At 53.9% G+C, this 22,715-nt stretch overlaps 1 protein-coding gene and 1 long non-coding RNA gene across 2 annotated transcripts; one reads left to right on the forward strand and one right to left on the reverse strand.

The window, feature by feature from the left end:
• The first annotated feature begins 933 nt into the window (after positions 1-933).
• Positions 934-9,366, forward strand: LOC132221990 (uncharacterized). Its single transcript, XR_009450125.1, has 3 exons — positions 934-1,713; positions 8,526-8,689; positions 8,864-9,366. It is a non-coding gene; the product is annotated as an uncharacterized LOC132221990 (long non-coding RNA).
• Positions 9,367-10,423: 1,057 nt separating this feature from the next.
• HSPB8 (heat shock protein family B (small) member 8) lies at positions 10,424-21,824 on the reverse strand. The gene is made up of 3 exons (XM_059676706.1): positions 20,972-21,824; positions 15,059-15,122; positions 10,424-11,435 (listed from the first exon to the last, which is right to left on the reverse strand). Exons 1-3 carry the CDS (start codon positions 21,336-21,338, stop codon positions 11,270-11,272), a joined length of 597 nt encoding a protein of 198 aa, XP_059532689.1. The 5' UTR covers positions 21,339-21,824; the 3' UTR covers positions 10,424-11,269.
• Between the last annotated feature and the right edge of the window lie 891 nt (positions 21,825-22,715).

Here is a 22,715-nt window from a genome sequence, read left to right on the forward strand (position 1 = left end):
GATGGACACGGTTCTGCAAAGTGCTTTGGAGCCGATGCGGCCGTGCGATGTAGTTATTAGCCAGTGACCAGAGACGCCTATGGTGAGGCCTCCCTGGGGAGGTGGAGTCTGAGGAGAAGCCTGAGGAAATGGGGGTGAGAGGAGGTGGCTAGGCAGAGAGCTGGCGGAGTACTCATGACCGAAGGAAGGGAAAGCGCCGAGGCCCTGGGGTGAGTGCGTGGTGTGTGGAGGGGCACAAAGGAGGCCCGTGTGTGTGTGTGTGTGATGGACAAGAGCAGGAGCCGCACTGGGAGGTGATGGGGCCGGACCCCGTGGGGCTTTGAAGACGGTGGGAAGGAGTTTGGATTTTACTTGTTCTGAGCATTCATCCATGCATCCGGTGAGTGCAAAATGCCTTCTGTGTGCCGGGAGTGTGTCAGAGATACAGCGGAGACCAACAAGATGTGGCCCCTGCCTTTGAGAGATCTGTGGCCTCCCAGGGGAACGGTCCGGTCATCTGGTGAAGCCACGCCTCCTGGAGAGATTTAAATAAGTCGCACCCTCCATCCAGGGCCCTGGCCAGGAGGGCAGTGATGTCTCAGGAGGTTCATTCTCATGGTCCCTTCTCCCTTCAGGTTCCTGCCCATGGAGACGTCTCCTCTCCATCCACAGACAGACAGAGACAGGAACAGAGAGAGACAGACAGAGACAGGAACAGAGAGAGACAGACAGAGAGAGACAGACAGAGGCAGAGAGGGGAACAGCAGTTGTTCTGCTTGTCGGTGCATCCTTGGTCGGCTCCTGTATGTGCCCTGACCAGGTTCCAGCCTGGCGTGCTGGGACGATCTCTAGCCTGAGCTCCCAGCCCGGCCTGCGATTTGCTCTGTAAACAATACCCAGGCTGTGGCAGGGTGTGGTGTGTTAGGAGCCCAGCTGAGACCTGTGGGCCGAAAGGGGTTTTACGGAAAGAACTTCACAGGCTGATCTTATTGCAGATTCCTAGCTGGGCAGGTCTTGGGTGGTCACGCCCCAGGCACCTGACATTTTCAGTAAAAGGCTTTTCTTTGCCATAAGCAAGCCCCGTCTGTGTTTTTCTGTGTCTCAGGGAACATACGTTTGACGCAAGCAAAACCGCCTTCTAGAAAGGCATGATCTTGTTTACTGCCCTGCAGTCCAACCCCCACCTTGCTTCCTCCCGCCTCCCCTCATCTTCCTTAGGTTCCCTTCCCTTCAAGATCTTTTGAGATCTTGCTCCCTGCGTAGGTCGTCAGTTTTGGCTCCAGTAAACTGACAAGAATTCTCTGCAGGTCCGAAGTTCTTACCTTGAGAGACCTAAAGAATTAACCAGTGAAGAGGCGAGAAGTAAGGCGTGGAGAAAGAGAACAGATCAAAGTTCTGCTAACAAAAGAGGGCTTGTCTGGTTGGATTGACAGGGGGAAGTGAGGTGGGGGGGGGGCGGTGGAGAGAGGTAACCTGAGACCTATAGGGCCTTGTCCCTCTAGCAGAGGAGCCTGCGCCCAATCCTGTGGACAATGGAAACAGGATCTCAGCTGCGACATGCCATTCGCCTGGGCTCACCTGTTTTCTTCTGCCCGTGCGGCCCCTCCTTGCCATCTCTGTTTGTTCAATCCTACAGCCCTACTGATCTTCCCTCCTGGCAGGCGGCACCCATCCCGCCCCTGCCCCAACCCCCCGCACAGCCCCACCTGGAAATAATGACGGGGACGCAAGAAGGTAAACATTTTTAGCTTTAGATGTCCAGTTAACAGGCTTGGTAACTACTGGGTGTCGAAAGCTGTTGTCCCGGGGCTGGAATGTGTGACCGGACCCGCCCTGACCAGGAGCCCCACCCGCACTCCGACCTCCTGCCTGGGGAGGACAGCCGGTAGCAGCCTGTGCTTCAGGGAGGGAACCGGAGGCTCAGGAAGTCGCAGCCCCGCGGCTTCTGTCTGACTCGCTGTTTCCTCCTGAATCCCAGGCCCCTGACCTGCACTTCTCTTCTCCGTATAAAAGGGGGGGCTTGGGCGAGATGTAAGGGGCCCCTTCAGGGCACGTAACCCGCCGCCTCAGCTCGCCGGCCCTGAGTGAGGTGCCCACCGCGATCCCATCCTTGTCTGCTTATGGGCTCTGGTAGCGACGGGCAGCGTGAACGCCCACTTTTCCGGTTTCAGCTTCATCTCTTCTCTTCCCCCCAGGTGGATGGACTTACACTTTATTTTGCTTTTGTTGGGAGCAGGGCAGGCAGGGCAATTGGCAGCTCACAGTGAAGGTGTGTAAGGCCGCTGAAACCTCCCTTCCCCCTTTTAACTAACTTTTCCAGTAATCCCTGGTTATTGTAAGAACAAAGAGAAAACCCCCCCTCCTCCTGTGTTTTAACTGACCTTTCCAGTAAGCTCTGGTGCCCTGGTCTGGTCATAGCATAGCTATCTTATCTCTTCCTGGGATCGGTATGTGTAAAGACAGACCACCCTGCCCCTTAGGAAAGGAGTCAACTACTAACACAGGTCTGCCCCCTAGGAGATGAGTCAACTGTTAACTGTTAACCTAGTTCCCTGTTTTACCGGCCACCTGCGTGTGGTTTTTGCCTTTATAAACTCATGTCCTGCAATTGCTCAGGGCTCCAGTCAGCCAGCACTTCCCTTGTGTTGCTGTCTGTCTGCCTGGGAGCCCCTGCGCTGCGCTTGTAATAAAGAACCTCTTGCTTTTGCATCAAGTTTCGGTCTCCGCGTTTGACTTGGGGTCGTCGCCCCCTCCGTCGGACTCACCGGGGGTCTTGGGACCTTACATTTGGGGGCTCGTCCGGGATTTGGGGCGACCACCCCTCAAGCGCCGACATCGGTCTTGGAGGTAAGCAGACTCCGGAGTCGTTCAGTGTTTGTCTTGTCTTTTGTTCGTTCTCAGTTTTGGTTTTTCGGGAAGACAGGTTGTCGGCTCCGTAAGGAGTCGGCTCCTCTGGTCGAAGGGACTTTGGCCAGAAAAACTGTCACCCTGGGGGACGCCCCAGGGACGGGTGGTGACCAAGAGGAGGTCTTGGTCACTTCTGGTTCGGGCTGTCCGGCAACGGGCACTCGCGTGTCCGGCCGGACTAGCATCAGGGAGGGATATCATCCCTCAGCGGGCATTCTGTATCTGGGTAAATTCTTGTGGATCCAGTGTCTTGTCGCGTCGTTGTTTGTTCTTTGTTTTTGTCTTTTACTCCTCTTCTCCCATCCAGGTAACATGGGCCAAGGAAGCAGCACCCCTCTTTCTCTTAACCCCTCAATCTGAGAAAAGGCGGGTCGCTCCTGCTGGTTGGCGCGCAGCCAACGTCTGGCTTTCAGTTTGTTTTGTTTTTTGTCTTTGTTTTTTTGCTTCCATGGAGTTGGAAGGCTGTATTTCTTTGGGCCCTTTAGTTGTTTGTGTTTCCGTTTTATTTTGTGGACTTGCTGGATTAATAATTTCAAGGAGATTGGGGGAGGCTTTAGAGCTCCCTCAGGAATGGGGAAGTTGTTAAGAGTTGAATGGATTGTTTAAACTCTGAATAAATATCTAGTAAAAGTATATAAATGTGAAGGGAGGGGGACTGCTCTCACCCCTCCTTTGTGTGGCGGTCGGGCGGCCGCCTGAGTGAGGGTCTGTGGAAACAGGTCACCCCCTCCCCAAGTATTCTAAAATTAAAATCCTTCTTGTAATTGAAAAGCATTTGCAAATTTATAAATGCATCCGGGATTTCTGTGCACATGTAAAGGGAAAAGGCCAGTTTAAAAACGAGTGCGCATAGTTTTGAGCTGGACTTGAGTTTTTGCTGTGTACAGAATAAAAACCCGACTGTTGTGGTCTTAAAAATGGCAAAGATGAACCTGAGAAAGAAATACAGGCTGGTTTCCCAAGGCGATCTAAAGTAGCTCTTTTGAAATTTCTTGACTTCCCCAGCAGGAAAATTGTGACCATTTTGAAATTTAGCAGTTATGCCAGGCTTATTGGCTGGAAACTTAAAACTTTTAAGTTCAAATCATATAAAGTATTGAGATTTATAATGCTGAAATGTTGATCTGAGTATGCCTAGTATGAAGTCTAGATGATAGAAGTTAATCTATTAATTGAAAATGCCTTATATTTTATTTGAAATGTATCCTTAAATGTAAAAGTCTCTTTTCTTGCCATTGAAAAAGTTTAAAGCTACATACTTTTTTAATGGAAGGAGGGGTAGACACGCCCTTCCCCTAGCATGTAGGTAATCCAATTCCCGCCAGCAGCCATCTTTAGGAATGTTAATTTGCATTTCAATGGCTACACCTTTTGCTAGCCAAAAGGTGGCTCCTTTGAAATCAGCTTTCCGCCAGTAGTCATTTTGTTAATACCTACAAGTTCGCTTCTCAGTTTCCCCATGCAGAAAAAAACATGGTTTAAAGTTAATTATTAGATTTTAAAATTTATTCTTAAAAATATAAAAGTGTAGTTAATCAAAGAACTGCTAATATTTGACTTGTAAGCTCTGAAAGTTTAAAGTGCAAATTGAATCGGGAGAAATTAATTAAATATCTAATGTATAACTTGTTTTTGAAAAAATAAAATGTGTTTTCTCTTAAATGATTAGGAATTCAAAATATGTTACTCATTGGTCTGATTTAAAAAGGAGGATTTTATGATCTCAACAGAAAATTTTTTAATACAAAAACCAGTTTAAATTTGATTGATATGCTTTAAGATAATTATAAAAGGTATAAACAGCTAATGAGATTTCTGTTTGTCTAAAATATAATGTTGGTCATCTATCTTTTAGGGGTTTTGGTTTGCTCTGTCAAAGAACAGTGTAGACAGCCGCCACTTTGAGCTGCCTGACTTGGCAGCCGCCATGTTGGCCGCATGGCCTGCCGCTCCCCTGGGGGCCGCCATCTTGAAACAGCAAAGGCCCCGCCCACCCTCTGACTTAGCCAATCACAAAAAGAGTGTCTGCTTACTAAGGGAGGATAGAATTTCAGAGGTGGAGTTTTAAGGCGGAGTTTTACTGTGGAAATGCGGATGGGGCAAAAAGTGTGCTAGCCTCGTGGATTTATTTAATACTTAATAAATTAGCAATCACGGTCTTAATATAATTTCAGTGGTATGATAGCAGTAGAACCACAGTTATACATAATATCATAAACAAATTAAAAGTAATTGATTCCATGGTCAAGACTAAATCCTATTATGTTGAGAACTGTTTTTAAGTGTTGAAAATGTTTTCCTAAGTTTTACCTAGGTTACCCAAGAAAGATTTTTCTTTTTTCTGTGTCTCTTAAAATGTATTGCTAATCACCTAAGAATTAAGGCTAAAAGTTCTAGCTACCTGAAAAGCATGGCCTTGATATAATAAAAAGAAAAAAATATATATTAAATGAATAATATACCAGTGAGCTGGGACTGGTCACTAATGGTGGATGTGAGAAAGGGAGCCCTCCCCATCTGTTCCTGTCTGCTCAAGATCCCAAGACTGTAAAAGTATTTGTTCACTGAAAGGATGTAAGTATAAATGTTTATTTAATGTTTGTATGTCTACTTGGGTATAATTATTTGTTCATGTAAATGTGGAAGTATATTCTATGCTAGGTTGGGATTTTGGAATTCTGGGGTAGATTTAAAAGGTATTTGTGGCTTTTCTAGTCTGATTGGGACATTTAAGGGTGGGGCTCACAGTTCCTCAGGGCAGGGATTCCATGGGCCCTTCCCCCTGCCTGTGCTGAATTAAATAATACAGGCCAGTGTCATTTAGCTTGCTGGTTAAAGGAAGACAATGGGCCTTAGAATCTGTAACGGTGGGCAGGAATGAAGCTGGTCAAATGTACTGAAAGGGTTTGGTACCTGTTGCTGCTAGCAAAGGAGGGGCTGGTACCCCTTCTAGCGCACTCCCTTGAAAGAGGCCTGGTTGATGCTCTGCCACAAAGGGAACTGATAGAAAGGCAAGAAAGCAGAGCGCTGTAACTGATAAACAGGGTTACCTAGAAGCCATCAGGACTTTGAAGTTCTCCAAGAGAGGAGGAGTCTGACTCAGAGACTGGCGAGGACTGGGTCGCTTTTTCTTTAACTATCTCTTTCCTTGAGAGGGCTCCAGAGGGCGCACGAGGACATTTGGCCACGCCTCCGCGCCATCTATGAGACCAGCCCAACCCCAGCTCCTCATCAGCACAGACCAGGAGATTGGGTCTACATCAGAAGGCACCGCCGGGAGACCCTAGAGGCACGTTGGAAGGATCCCTACATTGTGGGGCTGATGACCCCCACCGCTCTCAAGGTAGGCGGCATCACAACCTGGGTCCATCCGGAAAGACTTCATCACCAAATGGAGCATCGATCGATCGAAATCAACCCAACCTGCTCAAGCTCAAGCTACGGAGTGCTTGACCTGCCTGATGCCGGTAACATGACTCGCGATCGCTCCTGTCACCAGGAGCCCCCACAATACTGTGTAATACACTTAGATAATGCCTGCATCTTCATGGACATGGCTCCAAAGAGACAAGGACCATTTATAGAATCACATGTTTAGTGGTAGATTTGGCTACCTGAAGCGGCATGATGCCAATATTATGTTCATGTTATATTAACCTTTGATTCTTTTGCAGGTTTGAATGTATGTTGGCTGTCCTGGAAGGGAGCTGTGTGGGGTGACCCCCAAAAGTAAAGGGTGCCTAGCTGCCAAGGGGGCAGGTGCCCAACTGGGCAGGGAAGGGTGCCCATCAGGTTTTGGTCTCTGTTGAGAGACAGCTAACAGTTGACAGCCTGTAATACTGTCTTGCAGGCCTGGGTCACCATGCCCATGTCAGGGGTAGTGAAGCTGGTAAAAGCCTATTTAGACTAGAAAGTCTGAGGCATGGTTATGCATAGAAAGAAGGTTTTATACCAACAATTACTGTTTTGTTTTAAACCCATGAAAAGGAATTAGCAAGGAAAGTCAGAAAATCTTAGAGTAGATCAGTATGTTTTTCTCCTTATGTAATTCCTCCGAAATCTGGCAATGCTAAATAAGTACGTTTCTTTGCATAGATCCAATGAGACTGGTTCCTAATAATGGTTTTATTAACGGAAAACTTTGACTGGAGTATCATGTTTTAAAGAGCCCTGCCTGAGCTCTAAAGACTTGAACCCACTAAGAATGCCACGAAGAAAGCCTGGTATCCTGCTTGGGAGCCCTGAAGATGGCTGGCGCTGGAGCGTCAGGCCCATGCCCTACCATCACTGGCGGTTGGTAAGAGTAGAAGGGGAGCAATAAGGATGCCTCTGCATCTCTGCGAAACCCCCACACACTCTGGGCCGCAATGAGTAGGAGGGCTACTGAGATGGGCCTTAAAGCCTGGAGCGTGGGCTCAGGTAGAGTTGCTACAGGTGAGGGATTCACCTAACTCAGCAGATACTGCAGGCAGGCTTGATGGCAGCTGGATGGCTTGGCTTCCTGGCCCTACGGGGCACATTAAGGTTCAACCATGAAATTCCAGCAAAGGTAGTCAGTTACCATTCTTGTTGTGTTTATGCAAACATCAGGACAGTAAATAAATTTATCTTGATTTGGCTTTTTAATAGCCATGGAGGAATTTTAAGAAGAAAAATCCTATTTCAATGGAAGTTGTTAAATCTAAAATGGTTTCTTTCCCTTCCACCGGACCATTTGTTGAGTGTATAAAATAGTTCAGTTGATAGTTCTGTGTGCTCACTATGGGCCCCTAGCGACAGTGAAATAAAAGTGCAGTCCGTCTCATGATTGAGACGGAAGTTCAAAGAAAAGGGGGGAATGTAAGGCCGCTGAAACCTCCCTTCCCCCTTTTAACTAACTTTTCCAGTAATCCCTGGTTATTGTAAGAACAAAGAGAAAACCCCCCCTCCTCCTGTGTTTTAACTGACCTTTCCAGTAAGCTCTGGTGCCCTGGTCTGGTCATAGCATAGCTATCTTATCTCTTCCTGGGATCGGTATGTGTAAAGACAGACCACCCTGCCCCTTAGGAAAGGAGTCAACTACTAACACAGGTCTGCCCCCTAGGAGATGAGTCAACTGTTAACTGTTAACCTAGTTCCCTGTTTTACCGGCCACCTGCGTGTGGTTTTTGCCTTTATAAACTCATGTCCTGCAATTGCTCAGGGCTCCAGTCAGCCAGCACTTCCCTTGTGTTGCTGTCTGTCTGCCTGGGAGCCCCTGCGCTGCGCTTGTAATAAAGAACCTCTTGCTTTTGCATCAAGTTTCGGTCTCCGCGTTTGACTTGGGGTCGTCGCCCCCTCCGTCGGACTCACCGGGGGTCTTGGGACCTTACAGGTGCTGGGGTCAGACGCGGGGCCTGCGGCTTGCCAGGCCTGCGACGAAGGGCCGGACACATAGGCCTTCCTTGGCTCGGCCCCCTTATCCGTGAACAGAGATTGGGTTAACCTGCCCACAGACTTGTAGGGCGACTGTGTCTGCTACACACAGAGCCCCTGGGGCGGCGGGCACACAGCCCGGCTCCCGGAGGCCTGGCGTCCCTGTGCCCTCTGTCTCTGCTCTGTGAGCTCCTTGCCGTGGGGATTGCAGCCCCAGGTCCCTGTACCCTTGGCTCCTGGCACAGGCCCTAGCAGAGTAGGTGCTGGGGAAGCAGCCATGACCCTGCTGCCTGGGGTTGGACGTGCTCTGCACAGCGCCCAGCAGCTCCTCGTCGACGTCCCACAGTAAACATCTCGGTTCCAGTCCTGCGGCGTGCCTCCCCCTGAAGTCTGGTAGCAATCATCTCAGGTAGAAACTCTAGTTTAACTTTAACCCTGATGTTTGCCTTCTGTACTTACTTACTTTGTTTAACAACAGAAAAGTGACTTTGATTTGCTGAATTGTATAAATCATCCCATTCGATTGAATGCCTTATTGATTGTGATGTGAATATCCCATCGATTGTGATCTTACTGGTTTTAGGAAGCGAATTCCTCTGTACCTGGGAACCAGGACAGCACAATTATCCCAAGACCTGAGGGTTCCAGATAATGTTTCCCTGTCAACTCAGTCGTCCCAAAAACCAGGACAGCGCAATTACTCTAAATTGCCTCGATGGCTCTAAATTTGTTCCTGGTAACTCAGTGGTCTCAAGACCCGAGGGCTCTAGATAATGTGTTCCTGTCAACTCAGTGATCCGGAGACCCAAAACTATAATTAACATGCTTAATTCTGCTTCTGTAAACTGCTTTTTTTGCGAACCAGGTTCCTCATTCCAAACCCTGGGATGTAATCAATACCTTTGTGATCTTTGCCTATAAATCTGGTGGCGGGCATGGGAAGGGCACTGCGATATTTGGAGAGCGTGGCCCCCTCAGTCCCGGATTGCAATAAATGTGACTCTTTAATTCGGCTTCTTGAGGTGTCCTCCTGTGATTCGCGGGGTGCATTACAACACCTCACCGCCTCTTCTCTCTCAGCTTCATTGAAAACCGGTGTCTGCTTCCTCCAGGGATGGAGCATGTGCCCCAGGCCTGGCCAATCAAAGCACTGATGTCATGGGCTGTGGCTTAAAGGTGGTCATGGGACACCCAAGCTGGTCCATAAGAATGACGCTCGGGAATGTGACCCAAGCTGTGGGAAAAGACTGGCTCCCCGCCCCCCCAACCCGGGACTGGAATGTGGAAGAAGGTGGCCATAGTGACTAGTCATCTTGGGGCGACGTGGGAGGACATGGGGCATGGAGGGGAGGAGCCGGGAGGCAGGGACAACAGGGAGCCTGGGAGTGGAGGCAGCACCAGGAATGGAGAGAAAGTCTGTTGACGTCATTGGGAGCCTGGAAGGGACGCCACCCTGGACTTCTTGGCCGTGCGTACCAATACGCACCCCTTTGCTTACTTCAGTTTGACTTGGTTTCCTGAACCTGAACGTGGTCTGTGCCCTGCAGCCTCGGTCTGCGACAGTCCCTGAATGCCGACTCCCCCCCAGCTGCCGTGCCCCCTCCTCCTTCCCAGCCATGTCCCCGGCCTCCGAGGACAAGTCAGTGTGGACCTGAGCCCCTTGTGGCCGCCCCTTCCCTTCTGCCGGCGACGGGCTTCAGGGTGAACGCGCCCCAGTTTGCGTCAGTGAGCTGAACCTAGTCTCCCGAGAGCCCCTGGAAGAGGCTCTCGAACTGGCCAAAGGGAGTGCAGATGAGAAGGCCTTGTGCCCCGCCTTCCCTTCCCACACATGCCCGGGGGGGGGGGGGGGGGGGGGGGTGATGCTCAGAGCTGCTGCTGCCACCCTGCAGCCATGAGGGGAGACTCGTCAGAGACGGCAGAGGAAAAAAAGGGAAGTACTTGGGGTTTTGGTGGCGTAACAGCTGGAGAAATAACTGTGAAATCGCCTATCTAGACTTGCTGTAAAGCCAGATAACAGATGCTTATGTCCGTTGAACCACTATGTGTTGGGTGTTAGTATTTGCGGCCACGAGCGTTCCCAATTGATATTAAAAATCTAAGTGGTGTAGCATTTAGTCCCTCAATCAAAGGAAGCACACAGGGCTAAGAACACCAGTTCCTTTATTATTATCCACTGTTATTTTTTCCCCTAAAGAACAGCACAATTCAAATAACAACGACACACACGTCCCACCCATATACACAGTACCACTGTCCTGCCTGCCGGCTGTCTGGCCTTTGCTTGGTTCCTGGCGGAGCTGCCTGGAGACAGCCCCCTCTGTAAAAATCCCGACGAGGACATAGACACAAGGAAGGGGGACGTTAGCTGGGGGGTAAACTGAGGGGCTTCCAGACTCCTGGGGGACTGCGAGCTCGGGAACGTGCGGCAGGTGCTGGGCGGAGGGCCGAAGGCACTACTGTTTTTGTGTGACTGTTGGGTAATTCCCGTTCGGGGGGGAAGCCCTGCTGTCACCGCGATAGGCCAGGGCCTCAGAAACACCGTGCGGGGAGCTCATGGGCCCCACCAGCCAACCAGGGGGCAGGCACGGACATCGGGGCCCAGAATAGGAATCTGGGTGATGCGAGGTCCCCAGAGAAAAGCAGCCCTGGCATCGGTTGCAAGGTGAGATACTGTGTGACATGCTATGTCCCCTTCTGCATGCTGTGCAACTGTTGAATGTACAACATTGTTATCAAGACAGAAAGAGTAAAGAAAGAAAAACTTCCGGCATTTTGGCCTAACGCCACCCAGCATGACTTGCCAATCGCGCCCCCTGGTGCAAACACCTAGTACTACACTCTCTAGGGACTGGTCAAATGACCCTGACCCCCAACATTTTAGTTGCACTAAATCTATGAGTTCAGCTGAAGTGACGGCTAATGTACCCTGGAATCAGAGAAGCCCTGGGGGTGGGGGTGGGGGTGACAGGGATGGGCCAGGACCGGGGTCTCAAGTGCAGGTGACCTCCTGGCCGTCTTGAGGAAGCTGGTTGCTGAAGCCGCTCTCTCCCGATGGCGATGGTGAGTACGGGGGCACCTGGGGAGCCTCGATGATCAGCAGGCCCTCCGGGGAGAGCGAGGCGAACACGGTGGCGGGGTCCACCTCCGCAGGAAGCCTAGGGGGAGCACAGGGTTTTAGTCGTTTATTTTAACCCAGGCCACACGCTCCTCTGTTCCTCCGAAAGAAGATAGTTTTGATAAGAGCTTGGGCTTGGGGTGTACATGCTGGGTCTGAACCCTGGCTCTGCCCCTTTCTGGCTGTGAGCCTGGGAAGCCACTCAGCTGTTCTCTCTTCTGCAAAATGGAGGTCACTGTATTAAACGTGGACCGGACTTGGGGCTTTAGGATTCTTTGCAAAGAATGTGAATATGCTCTGCAAGTGGTAAATGCTGCTCAACAGTAACTGACTTACAAGGGAGCTGCGGCCCCCGTGTCTGATTCAGGTTGAAGTCCCCACTTAGCACCCACGAATCACCAGCTGTTGGCGTAATGGCCGCCGCCCCCTCCCCGCGTAGAGCACAGTAGGTGTGTCTGGCAGCGGGTGGCGCACAGCCACCTGCCACGTGCACTGCGGTGGAATTCATGGTGGGAGGGCAGCTTGGCAGAGTGGGTCAGGCTGGCCGCTGGCTCGAATGCAGATGCCAGCGTCCTCTGTATGTTTAGGATGAGCCGTGATTGGGCACATCCTAGGTGTTTGCTGTAGGTGGTAAGTGTTTTGCTTCCTGAACACGTGTGTAGGCATGACCTGGTCCGAGCTGTACATGGGTCCCGAACGGTGAATGGGAGTTGACATGCCCGTGGCACAGAGCCTTTAACAGAGACTTGGGGCAATTAAACGACAGGCTTTCTGAACCCAATGCCGGGCTTTCTGAACCCCAATCCGGTTCCAGTTCTGAAGCTGTTTTTATGATTTGGGGCTCGTTTGGAGCGAATGAGCTACCCAGGCACAGTTTCTTCAACAAGCCATTGGAACGCGGAGAACCTGGCGACCCTTTGGGGTGCCTTTATGAATAAGAAGAATAAAAACGGGGGCCCCTGAGCGTCCTGTGCGCCAGGTGCTTCACCCGAGTCCTCTCACCTCGTTGTCAACCCTGATCCCACCAGGCGAGTCCTGTTACTGTCCCTGACGCACAGGTGGGGTGAAGGTCAGAGAGGAGGTGACTTGCCCAAGGTCGCACAGCCGGCGAGCGGCAGATGCGGATGGAGTTGGAATGCTGGTCTCTGAATTCACAGTAGCTCTCTGGCACCCGACTTTTGAAAAAGGGACCATGGGTGGGGGGAGGGGTGGTGGTGACACAGAAGGTTCGATCACCATAGAGGTCTCCTGGCCCGGCTGGCTCTGCCTGTTGTAAAAGCAAAGTCACGGGTCTTGATGAAAGAACCCGGAAGTGAGGTAGGCCCGTTCGGGTCATGGCCCTTCCTGGAGGGGTAGCCCATAGCCCCTTCGCCGAGTCTACCCCGGAGACGCCGGCCAAATGGAAGCCGCGGGCATTAGCGGGGCCTGTGGGAAGGAGGGAAGAGAAGGAGGGAACGGGGCAGCTGCCAAGCCGAGCTGTGGACGTGTGGCCCTCCCCTGGCTGCTGGGATGGGTCCGCTCTGCTTAACCGCTCGCATGCCAACCCACTGGGCACCGGACACCGTGGCAGAGGTGGCTATGGTCCGGAGAATGGGTGCGGCAAATTCTCTCTTTTTAAATGTATTGATTTTAGAGAGAGGGGAAGGGAGAGGGAGAGAGACATGTTGGTCCACTTATTCATGCATCATTGGTGCTTCTTGTATGTGCCCTGGCCGGAGATCAAACCTTTGGCATATTGGGACGATGCTCTAACCTACTGAGCGACCCAGCCAGGGCCCTGAATTCAAATTCTGACTCTTCCTGATTGTGTGGCCTTGAGCCTGTGCTCTCGCCCCCCTGAGCCTATTTCCTTATAGGGAAAGGGGTAACGAGAGTGCCAGCCTCTGCAGGTGACCTGAGAACCCGTGCCTGGTGCGCCGGAGTGCCTGCTGAGGGTTAGCTTCTGCGCAGCCGTGGGCCGTGCCGCGGGCACCCTGACGGCTGTGAGTGTTTCAGCACAAAGCCCGGCATCGCTGACCCTCAGGGTGTCAGAGCCCCGAGGAGCCCTCACGATGGTCCGGGACAAAGCTCTCATTTTCCACCCGGGGAAGCTGAGCCCCGCGGTGGGAAGAGACTCAGTCAAGGGCTCGGACCAGGTGCCCTGGTTTGGAGGTTTTAATAAGCCAGTTCCTGAGGAGGAGCCCCGAGGCCATCCCCTGTGCTAAGTGCTTCGCACACATCTTCTCCTGCCCCATCGGGGTGCCTCCGCGGGAAACGGGGGAGCAGCAGCTCAGGTTAGCGGAGCCTGGACTCCCACCCCCTGGGTGAGATGAGAAGATTTAACCACAGGCAGCTGGGCATTGACCAATCAGAGTGGGAGGATTCGGGCCATGGTGAGGGGGGAGGTCCTGGGGACCCTTTAGTTTCTGGGATGTGGGGAGCTCTGGAGGGTCCCGGGCAGGTCAGGATGGCTGGCTGGTTGGGAGGGCACGTGGGGGGCTCAGGGCAGTGGCCAGTGCAGTGTTGTCACAGGAGCCCGCTCAGCTGCCGGGCCCCAGCTGACCAGCAGCCCTGCCTCTGGCCGCCTCAGGCTGTTCTACCTGCTCAATAACTCCCAGCGAGCAGTTTCCCCTGAGGCCCCAGAGATGGCAAAATCCACAAAAATGGCCATGTTTGTAAGATGATGAACCCGCTGCCTTCTTTCTGCCTCCGTCCCTGTCACGGCTCAGCTCTGTGATCGTGGGGGCACCTCATTTGAACCTCTTGACAGAAACATCAGCGCCCGCCCCCTCCTTTCCCCTCCGCTACGCTGGGTCTGGTGCTGGCCCGCGGGGAGGGGTCCTGGCATGCAGGCCATGAGCACAGAGACACAGTTGGCCGTGGCCTTATGGGGAAGTGCCCGCGGCTTCCAGGAACCCGCACTGCAGGGGGGTCAGGCCAGGACACGTGGGGGGCGGGACTGCAGGATCCAAAAGAAGCCTAGGAATTCGGCTAATGCTGTCTTTCCGGGGGGGGGGGGGGGGGGCGGGCGGAGTGACGATCGATAGCAGCGAGGGTGACAGCAATGCCGGCGCCGCTGGCTGGGGCCGCTGCCTGCGGGGCCTGGCCCCCATCTCCTTTGATGTTCAGCTGGGGAGGCCGCAGGGCTAGAGTCACCCTCCATCCTTCTTACCAGGAGGGAGGAAAGGGCATTAGGATGAGGGACCAGCTCGGCGCTGTTCTAATTTCTAACTGTAAGGACCTTTCCCCACGTTCTCGTTCTCCGTCCTCCAGGGAGGGTGAGGTCCCTCCTGCCCTCTGCACACTGAGCTGCGACCAACGGCTCACGGCAGCCAGGATGGCGAGACTCCGGGGCCAGCAGGACACCGGGTGGCGTGACGCCGTCAGAAACAGGCACGTCCATGCAGCGTTAGGACCTACGGGCTCTTCTTCCCACAGGTGTTTCGGGGTTTGGGGGGAGCTCCGTGTGGCTTGGACTCATTGGCTCTGCAGGTGGCCTTCTGCTCACATGATTCCTTTGCTGTGACATTTTCCCCTTTAGGGTGAAGGTTCAGCTCCCTACCCCGGGGTGGGGGGCAAGGCGCCTCACGGGAGAGATGCCCAAGAGGGTACAGACCCCAGAACTGGGGTCCCGGGCCCCTCCCGCCCTCCACGCCCACCGGAAACGCACACGGGCTTACTTACTGGATTTTCTTGGTGAAGTTCTTGGACACAATGCCCCCCTCATGCTGCTTCTCTTCGTGATTGCCTGGAGGGGGAGGAATCCTCGCGTCAGGATCTGAGTCCCTTGGGCTTCCACTGACGGGAGCCCAGGCTCAGGTTCAAACCCTACCCTGGCCCCGCCTCCTTGTGTGGCTTGAGGCTTGATCTAGACCAGGGGTGGGCAAACTTTTTGACTCGAGGGCCACAATGGGTTCTTAAAGAACCAAAGCATGGATGGAGTGTTTGTGTGAACTAATATAAATTCAAAGTAAACATCATTACATAAAAGGGTACGGTCTTTTTTTTTTTTTTTTTTTTAGTTTTATTCATTTCAAATGGGCCGGATCCGGCCCGCGGGCCGTAGTTTGCCCACGGCCGATCTAGACGCCCAGCTCCAGCAGTCTGAGCCTGGGGCCCCTCACCTGAGCCCACCTCCCAGGCTGCTGAGGAGATGAAGCAAGACAATGGACAGGACAGGAGGCCTGACTGCAGTTGGCAGACAATTACGTGTTGTCTTAGGAAATCACAGAGCCTGGGCCCGTGTGGCACTGTATCTTCCAAGCCCTCATTGGGCAGCACCGCGCCCTCAGCAGCCAGGAAACCCTGGGACCAACACCCTGGATGCAGCCCTCTGGCTTCACAGCTCATGGCCCCGCCCCCCCCACCCCCACCCCCACCCCAGGATGGGCTGCTCAGGGTTACCCATGCGAAACTGAGGCCCCGCCCCGGGCCCTGAACCAGCTCTCTCTGAGTCTGAGCCAGGTGCTGGGTCCCATCCTCTCTGCCCGTCCCACCTTCCAAGTAGCTCCCAGAGTCATTCCTGGGCCCGGTCCTGAGAGAGCCCCTGGCAGCAATGCTTCAATCTGCTACCAACCCCCGGTCTCCTAGAGGGGCCCTGCCTACGGAAGGGGGAGGCTCCATGGTGGGAACTGCCCCTTCCCTCCTGCAGGGAGCAGGGGAGAGGGGTGAGGGGGGTGTTTTCTTTTCTTTTCCTTAGGAAGGAAAAAGATGAAATGACAAGGAGGCCTGGGCCCAAACTGCCCTATCACCTTGCAGTTTATATAACAAATTCTGAGCCTCGTCGCCCTTCCCATTCTTACTTTTTTAATGGAGAGAGTGTCTCCAATTTCTCTGTAAACAAGGAGTTAGTGGCAGGAGAGCCATTCCCCCCTCATTTGTGGGGCCACAGCCCAGGGCCAGGAGCCCTCCTGTACACAGGGACAGGTGTCTCTGAGGGGCTCGGGAATCTAGACGGAATAACCTGGTGGGATGTATTATTTTTCTGTGGCCCCAGATTTTGAAAAACCGGCCATTTATAGGTAACTACATTACTAATTGCTTTTTTAATTCATTACTCCTTTCTTAATTACTTTTTCTAGATTACAAGATAATGCATGTGTAAGTTAGAAAGTGTAGAAAATAATGCAAAAAATCAAATAAAACCACCCATAACCCCATCGCCCTGAGAAAACCACTGGCATTTCGGTAGATGTTCCAGACTTTTCTTTCTGTACTTAGAAATGCATAGATGTTATGTGGTATAGCTGTGCGTCACATAGCTTATCACATGGGATCACACTCTAGTTATTTTCTGTGTTACAGCCGATGTTCTGGGACACGATGTATAACGGCTGCCTGGTGTCCCCGTGGGGATCGGGAAGGTCATGCAGCCAGTCCCCAGCTTTTGGGCACCGGCCCGTTCCTGACATGGGAAGAATGTCGCGGCACTGATATTCTTGGGCTTCTTTCGGGTGAGATCCGGGTTCTAGAATTTCTAAGCTTGATCCGTGCGGCTCCATCGCCCAGCTGGGCAGAAAGGGGCACATTTAGAGGAAACGGTGCTGAACGGGAGTGCTGCTGTTCTGTGAATGTGCTGATGCTCTGAGCGTTCGTCCTGCCCTGCCAAGTCCCTGACCACCAGCCGCCTGGCTCTCACCCCGGCACGTGGCCAGAGGTCCCCTCCCCAGAGCTGGGCCTCCGGAGGCCTGTCTCCCTTGGGGACAGGCCAGCGCCCCTGACTCAGGCCTTCTGCACACTGTGTCCTGCGAATAATAAAGGAGGAGGCGGGGCTAAGAATAAAAGAGCAAACTCAGATCGCTCTTGCGTGGTGTCGGCCACTGTTCTGAGCACCTCGCCTATGACACCTTCTCTCATTTTCACGCCAGCCTATTCTTGCAGTTCTGTGGCCCGGGAACAGAAGCTCAGAGAGGTTAAGTGACGTGCCCAAGGTCACACAGCTCGGAAGAGCAGGAGCAGGGGTTCAAAGGCAGGGGGAGTCCCTGCTCTGACATCTACTTTTCTCGGGGCCTCAGTGCATTGTTCTCTAAAACGGGGGTGACAGCAACACCCTAATTGTTGGGTTACTTTGAGGAGTGAATGCCAGCGAGTCACAGAATCGCTTGGTAAGTTGTAAAAATACTGTGTGAAGGTAAATGCTTGTGGTTTATTTCCATGTTTGGGGCAGGATTGCCCCTCAGAAGCTAACCCTCCCTGTCCATGCTCTGAGAACAAGGTTTGGGGGTCAGGGAGGAGAGGGCCTCTGATTTCCATATGGGGGGCCTGGGGTGGGGTTCATCTGGTTGAAAGAAGGTGTTGGAAAGAGTGGAGTCTGAAAGCTTAATTTGCATAGCATTTGAATATCTAATAGGGTCAGTTGAAGGATGATGAGTAATGTTTCATTCTTATTTTGCTTTCCTGTTTATTTTCTACATGGGAATAATTTGACTTTTGGAAACATAAAAAAGTAATTATTATGGTTAAAGAAAGAAAAGAGAACTCATCTGAAGTCAGGGCAGCTGAGAGGCCTCCGGGAGCCTCGGAGAAAGGGGGCATCAGCCCTCAGGGAAAGCCACTGGCCCAGCTAAAGAAGCAGGCTGTTACCAGGCGGGCGGGGGCCTGGGCTTAGGGAGAAGGGCCGGGCAGATGGTCTTGGGGACTTTCCAGTCCCTTCCCTGGCCAGGGCCTGGCCCAGTGGCCCAGGAAGGGAACGGTTCTTGGCTGGTGGCTGCAGGGCGGGGGTGAGAGTGTGTGAGGCATGATGGGAATCTTCTAGTCCAGCATCATCCAAACACTTCCCTGGAACTGGACACTCACAGGTGTCAGAGATGACAAGGCCGTCTCTCCGAGATCCATAAACCACATTAGCAAACTCAGCGCCCTGCGAAGCCCGTTACCATGACCGTTACCATGTTGTTTCAACCAGCACCTTCTAGAATTCTGGACCCCCTCCTCCACCCAGCGCTCAGATGCCTAGTGGCAGCTAAAAGAACACTGTTGGGCAGATACTGACCCAGTCCCCCTTCCCAGAGCCATGGTAACCCCGAGGGTCGGAGGTGGCAGGGAGGATTTGCCCAGGGCCACACAATCAGAACTGGAAACTGGCTAGGGTTGGCCTGACTTTGAATGTCAGACATTGCCATGGAGAAGTGGGGGATCTCAGGTGAATTCCTCTCTCTGGGCCTCAGTTTCCTCATCTGTAAAATGGGTATAACAAACCTACCCATGTTTACTTAGAAGTCCACATGAGGAAGCAGCGAGCCAACCTATGTAGGTATTTAGCACCGAGTGCGTGGGGAGTAGGTTTGTCACTGTGAGATGCGGGAGGGAGACTGGTTTCATGTCTGACTTCCCTTGAAAGTTGCGTTTTAGATGGAGCCTCTGCTATTGATCTGATTTTTCAAACTGCTTTCGGGAGAGACTCAGTGTGTCCTCTCAGAGGACCTGGATTCTGTCGAGCTAGGGTGGCTAAGTGCATACCTGTGAGAACTTTACAGCCTAGAAAGGCTTTGTCTGTCTTTGTCTTATTTGTGTTCCCCAACGACCCCATGTTACAGATTTGGAAACTGAGGCTCTGAGACGCATTCAAAGCCTCTGGGTCAGTGACTTAGCTGGGATGTCGGCTTGGAGCTGCCCGATCCCGTTTGTTAAGAAGCGCCTGGAAAAGAGGACGGAGAGGCTGGGCAGAGGGCTCCTGGAAGGGCCGCAGGACCCTCCAACCTGGGGTGGAAAACTCAGGAACCTTCATTAAAACAAAGACAGAGAGTGGTCATAATAATGCCCATCTCCAGGGCACCAGGCAGGCGCCCTCACTAGCTCCATTTTACAGACACTCTGCAGGTCTTACATCTTGTCTGCATATATTTAGTCTTCCCTGCAGCCTTATGGGATAGATATTATCATGATCCCCATTCTGCAGATGAGGAAACGGAGGCTCAGAGCGGTGAAAAGACTTTCTTGCCCACATCCATCTAGAGCAGCCGTGGGCAAACTATGGCCCGCGGGCCGGATCCGGCCCGTTTGAAATGAATAAAACTAAAAAAAAAAAAAGACCGTACCCTTTTATGTAATGATGTTGACTTTGAATTTATATTAGTTCACACAAACACTCCATCCATGCTTTTGTTCCGGCCCTCCGGTCCAGTTTAAGAACCCATTGTGGCCCTCGAGTCAAAAAGTTTGCCCACCCCTGATCTAGAGCGTGACCAGCGCAGCCAGGCTTGGAACCCAGGTCTCAGAGGCCATCTACCATTTATGATTTATCAGGGCCTCCCTGGGTGGCTGGCATTTTATCAACATCCACTTCAGTTACAGTTTCAGGCCCTATATATCCACACGTTTCACACATCAGCTCATTAAATACAATCATCCTTATGCCCTTGTAGCCCTTTGAACCCCAATTTCCAGATTAGGAAACAGAGCCGAGAGCAGCTAAGTCATCTGTACAACCTGCTGGTCAGTGGGGGAGCCTGTTTCAGAACGCGAGCCCAGCCTCCCGGCCAAGGCTGCCCAGAGCCCTGGCCGACCCCCTCCGCCAGCACGTGGCCCCAGCCTGACGCCTGGCCCGCCGCGCCTGCCAGACCTCTGATGTTTATCATTCTGACCCGCCAGGCTTTGAAACTGCCCCCCCTCCCCACGACTTCCTGCCAGGGCCCGTCCTGCCGCCTGTGTTGGCGATGCTTTTATTGATTTTTCTGGCGGCAGAGCCTGCTGGGAACCTGCTCCTGTTAGTGGAGCTTTAATTGCTGGGAAGCGACAGAAAGCTGCTCCCCTCTCCTGGAGTGTGGGCAGGCCCAGACTCTTCCTGCTGCTGACTCACAGCGTGACCTTGGACGCATCCCGCCCGGGTCCCAGCCTCAGCCGAGGGGGCCTGGAGGCCTCTGCTCTCAGGGCCGGGGGGAGGCGTGCTGGGGAGAAGGAACAGAAGAGGTTTCGCCCAGCCCTTCGTCCCTAGTAGGTGCCTAGATGGCCGATTCGCTCTGGCCTCCCGTTCCCAGGCAGCCTGGATCGGAACCCCTGGTGGCTTTGGGGGGAGGGGGGTGTCCCTGAGGCCCCCTGGGCCTCTGCTTCCTCGTCTGTAAGAAGGGGAGCCCACGGGACCCCTGCCCTCTGGTCGCATTAACTGAGAGGCTGCAGGTGAAGCGCTCAGGTGGGTCTGGCAGCTAGGAAGCTGGTCAAGGTTACCCATTCTTCTCCTTCAAATGGCCATTCAGCCTCAGTTCTTATCTGGGACCAGGGAGTGTTGCCCTTGAAGCCAGGCTGGTTGCTAACACTCCACATGAAACACGCCTTCGAGGCTGTGATGTGATCTGGGGCCCTTCGATTCCTTCTGTGTCTGTGTCACTTCTTCCTCTGCAATTCTCCGCCACCATATCCGGCCGGCTCCCGCCTCCCTGCGGGCTCTGACCATAGGCCGGCGGCCGGTCAGGCTGAGCTTTCCTGGCGGCCAGGAGGGGAGCTCTCCCTAAGGGTAACTTTTGGGGCCACCTTCCTGAGCCCTGAGATCGCCTGCGTCAGCCCTCACAGCTGCCCCTCCCTCCAGAGGAGTCCTCTGGGCTGTTCCAACCTGCAGCCCCCACCCCACCCCCCTTCTCTCTCCCCCTCCTGATCCCCACTCACCAGACACCTCCACGTATCTGTCCTTGGTCTTTACCATCAGCTCCTCTGGCTTGAAGCTGTGCACGTTGACACACACTTTCCAGGGCTCTCCAGGGAAGGGCGGGGGGCTCCTGCCATCCGCAGGCACCCCAAACCTTCCTGTGGCCGTCGGCACCCGCGGCACCGTGCCCGGCCTCAGGGATCCGGGCCAGGCCGAGGAGAGCCGAGGCAGCGCCCAGTCGGGCCAGGGGGCAGTCAGGTCGTCGGGGAAGGGGTCCATGCCAAAGCCATCGTCCAGCAGGCGCGAGGAGAGGGGCGAGTCTCGGAAGGGGTCCCGGCGCAGGCGGCTTGGGTAGTGGCAGGAGAAGGGCATCTGACCATCAGCCATGGCGGATGCTGAGCTGGAACACACAGGGAGGCTCAGAGAGCGGGAGCCACCTGCCCAAGGTCACACAGCAAGGTGATGTGGTGGGCTTGCCTTCCAGCTAATTCTTCAGCTTCAAAGCTGCTGGACCATCCGCCGCGGAGGGTGGAGGCAGGCACCAGGCTGGGGTCCCAACCCCCAAAGACTCTCCGGCCGCCACAGGCCTCGCCGGGCTGGTCCTGCAGAATCCCAGAGAGCCCTGTCCGCACCGCCTCACCCGCGATCCGCCAGCCTCTGTCCTCCCAGGCTGTCCAGGCTCGAAGCCAGAGCCGCCAAGGTCTAAAGTGGAGCCAGGAGCTTAATAAACCCTGGGACGCAGGCCTAGAAACTTCTCCTGGCTTCTGGGCTGGGAGCCTTTTATTTATAGCGGCTGCGGCTGGAGGCGGGCGCTGCCCAGGTCCCTCCCGTCATGCGAGTATTCCGAGGTGATGAACTCGCCCTGCAGATCCTCAGGCCCAGCTGGCTCCTAGGGGGCGGGGAGGGCCCCTGCAGCTCAGCCCCGGCCCCGCCCGCCGCCCTCCCCACCCTCCCCGCCCTCCCCGGAGCCACCCTCCGAGCCAGCACTGAGGCGCGGCTATTAATAACCCTCTGCTGGCTGAAGGCTCAGGTCACCCTCTGCAAAAACTCCCCCCCCCCCGCTCCCCCCACCCCACGCCTGCTGATCCTGCCGCCCCGGGGACCGCAGAAGGGGACCAGGGACCAGGGAGCCATGGATGGGAAGGCTGATGGCCCCGGGTTGCAGCCGCCTACAGGCGCTCAGAGCTCGCCCCCAGCCGGCCGGGCTCTCACCTTACCCCCAAGCCCTGCACTGCCCCTTCCCACCTGTAAAGTGGACCTCAGAGCCGCCTGCTCGCGGGTGTGTCCTGAGGGGGTTTGTAGTCAGTCTCCAAGCCGCCGGGGGCGGCGGGCAGGGCGGGGTATAGGAGAACAGGTCCTCTCTGCGCCTGGGAGTCGAACCTGTTGAGAAGTTTCACTATTAACATCATCGTAACAACGTGGAGGCCACTGCTGTCCCCGCATCCTCCTCCGGCAGCTTCCTCCTCAGAAAGGGGGTTCGCTGGTCCCCCAGGTCAGAGGACGGCCGGAGGATGAAGCTGTGCTGGGCGAAGGGAAGCTGCCGGAGGAGGACCTGCTCCCCAGTTCCCCGCCCCCCGCCCACCCCCACCCCCGGGGGCTTGGAGAATGACTACAAACCCCCCTTGGATGGGAGGGCCCCTGTCTCTGATCTGCCCCCAGCAGGTGGGCCACCTGTGAGCTTCTGGGGCTCGGCCGCCTGGCCCGTGGGTGGGGTGGGCGTGCGAAGGAATTCAGTGAGTCACTGGCTGAGAAATCCTTGTGATG

This window comes from Myotis daubentonii, chromosome 19, assembly GCF_963259705.1.
Source record: "Myotis daubentonii chromosome 19, mMyoDau2.1, whole genome shotgun sequence".
NCBI lineage: Eukaryota > Metazoa > Chordata > Mammalia > Chiroptera > Vespertilionidae > Myotis > Myotis daubentonii.

Excerpts from the sequence above, each read along its gene's own strand:
- HSPB8 (XM_059676706.1), bottom strand. The coding sequence starts at position 21,338 with ATGGCTGATGGTCAGATGCCCTTCTCCTGCCACTACCCAAGCCGCCTG. Across the intron at positions 15,123-20,971 it reads CAGATACGTGGAGGTGTCTG|GCAATCACGAAGAGAAGCAG; the intron begins GTGAGTGGGGAT and ends CTCCCCCTCCAG. Across the intron at positions 11,436-15,058 it reads AACTTCACCAAGAAAATCCA|GCTTCCTGCGGAGGTGGACC; the intron begins GTAAGTAAGCCC and ends TGCTCCCCCTAG.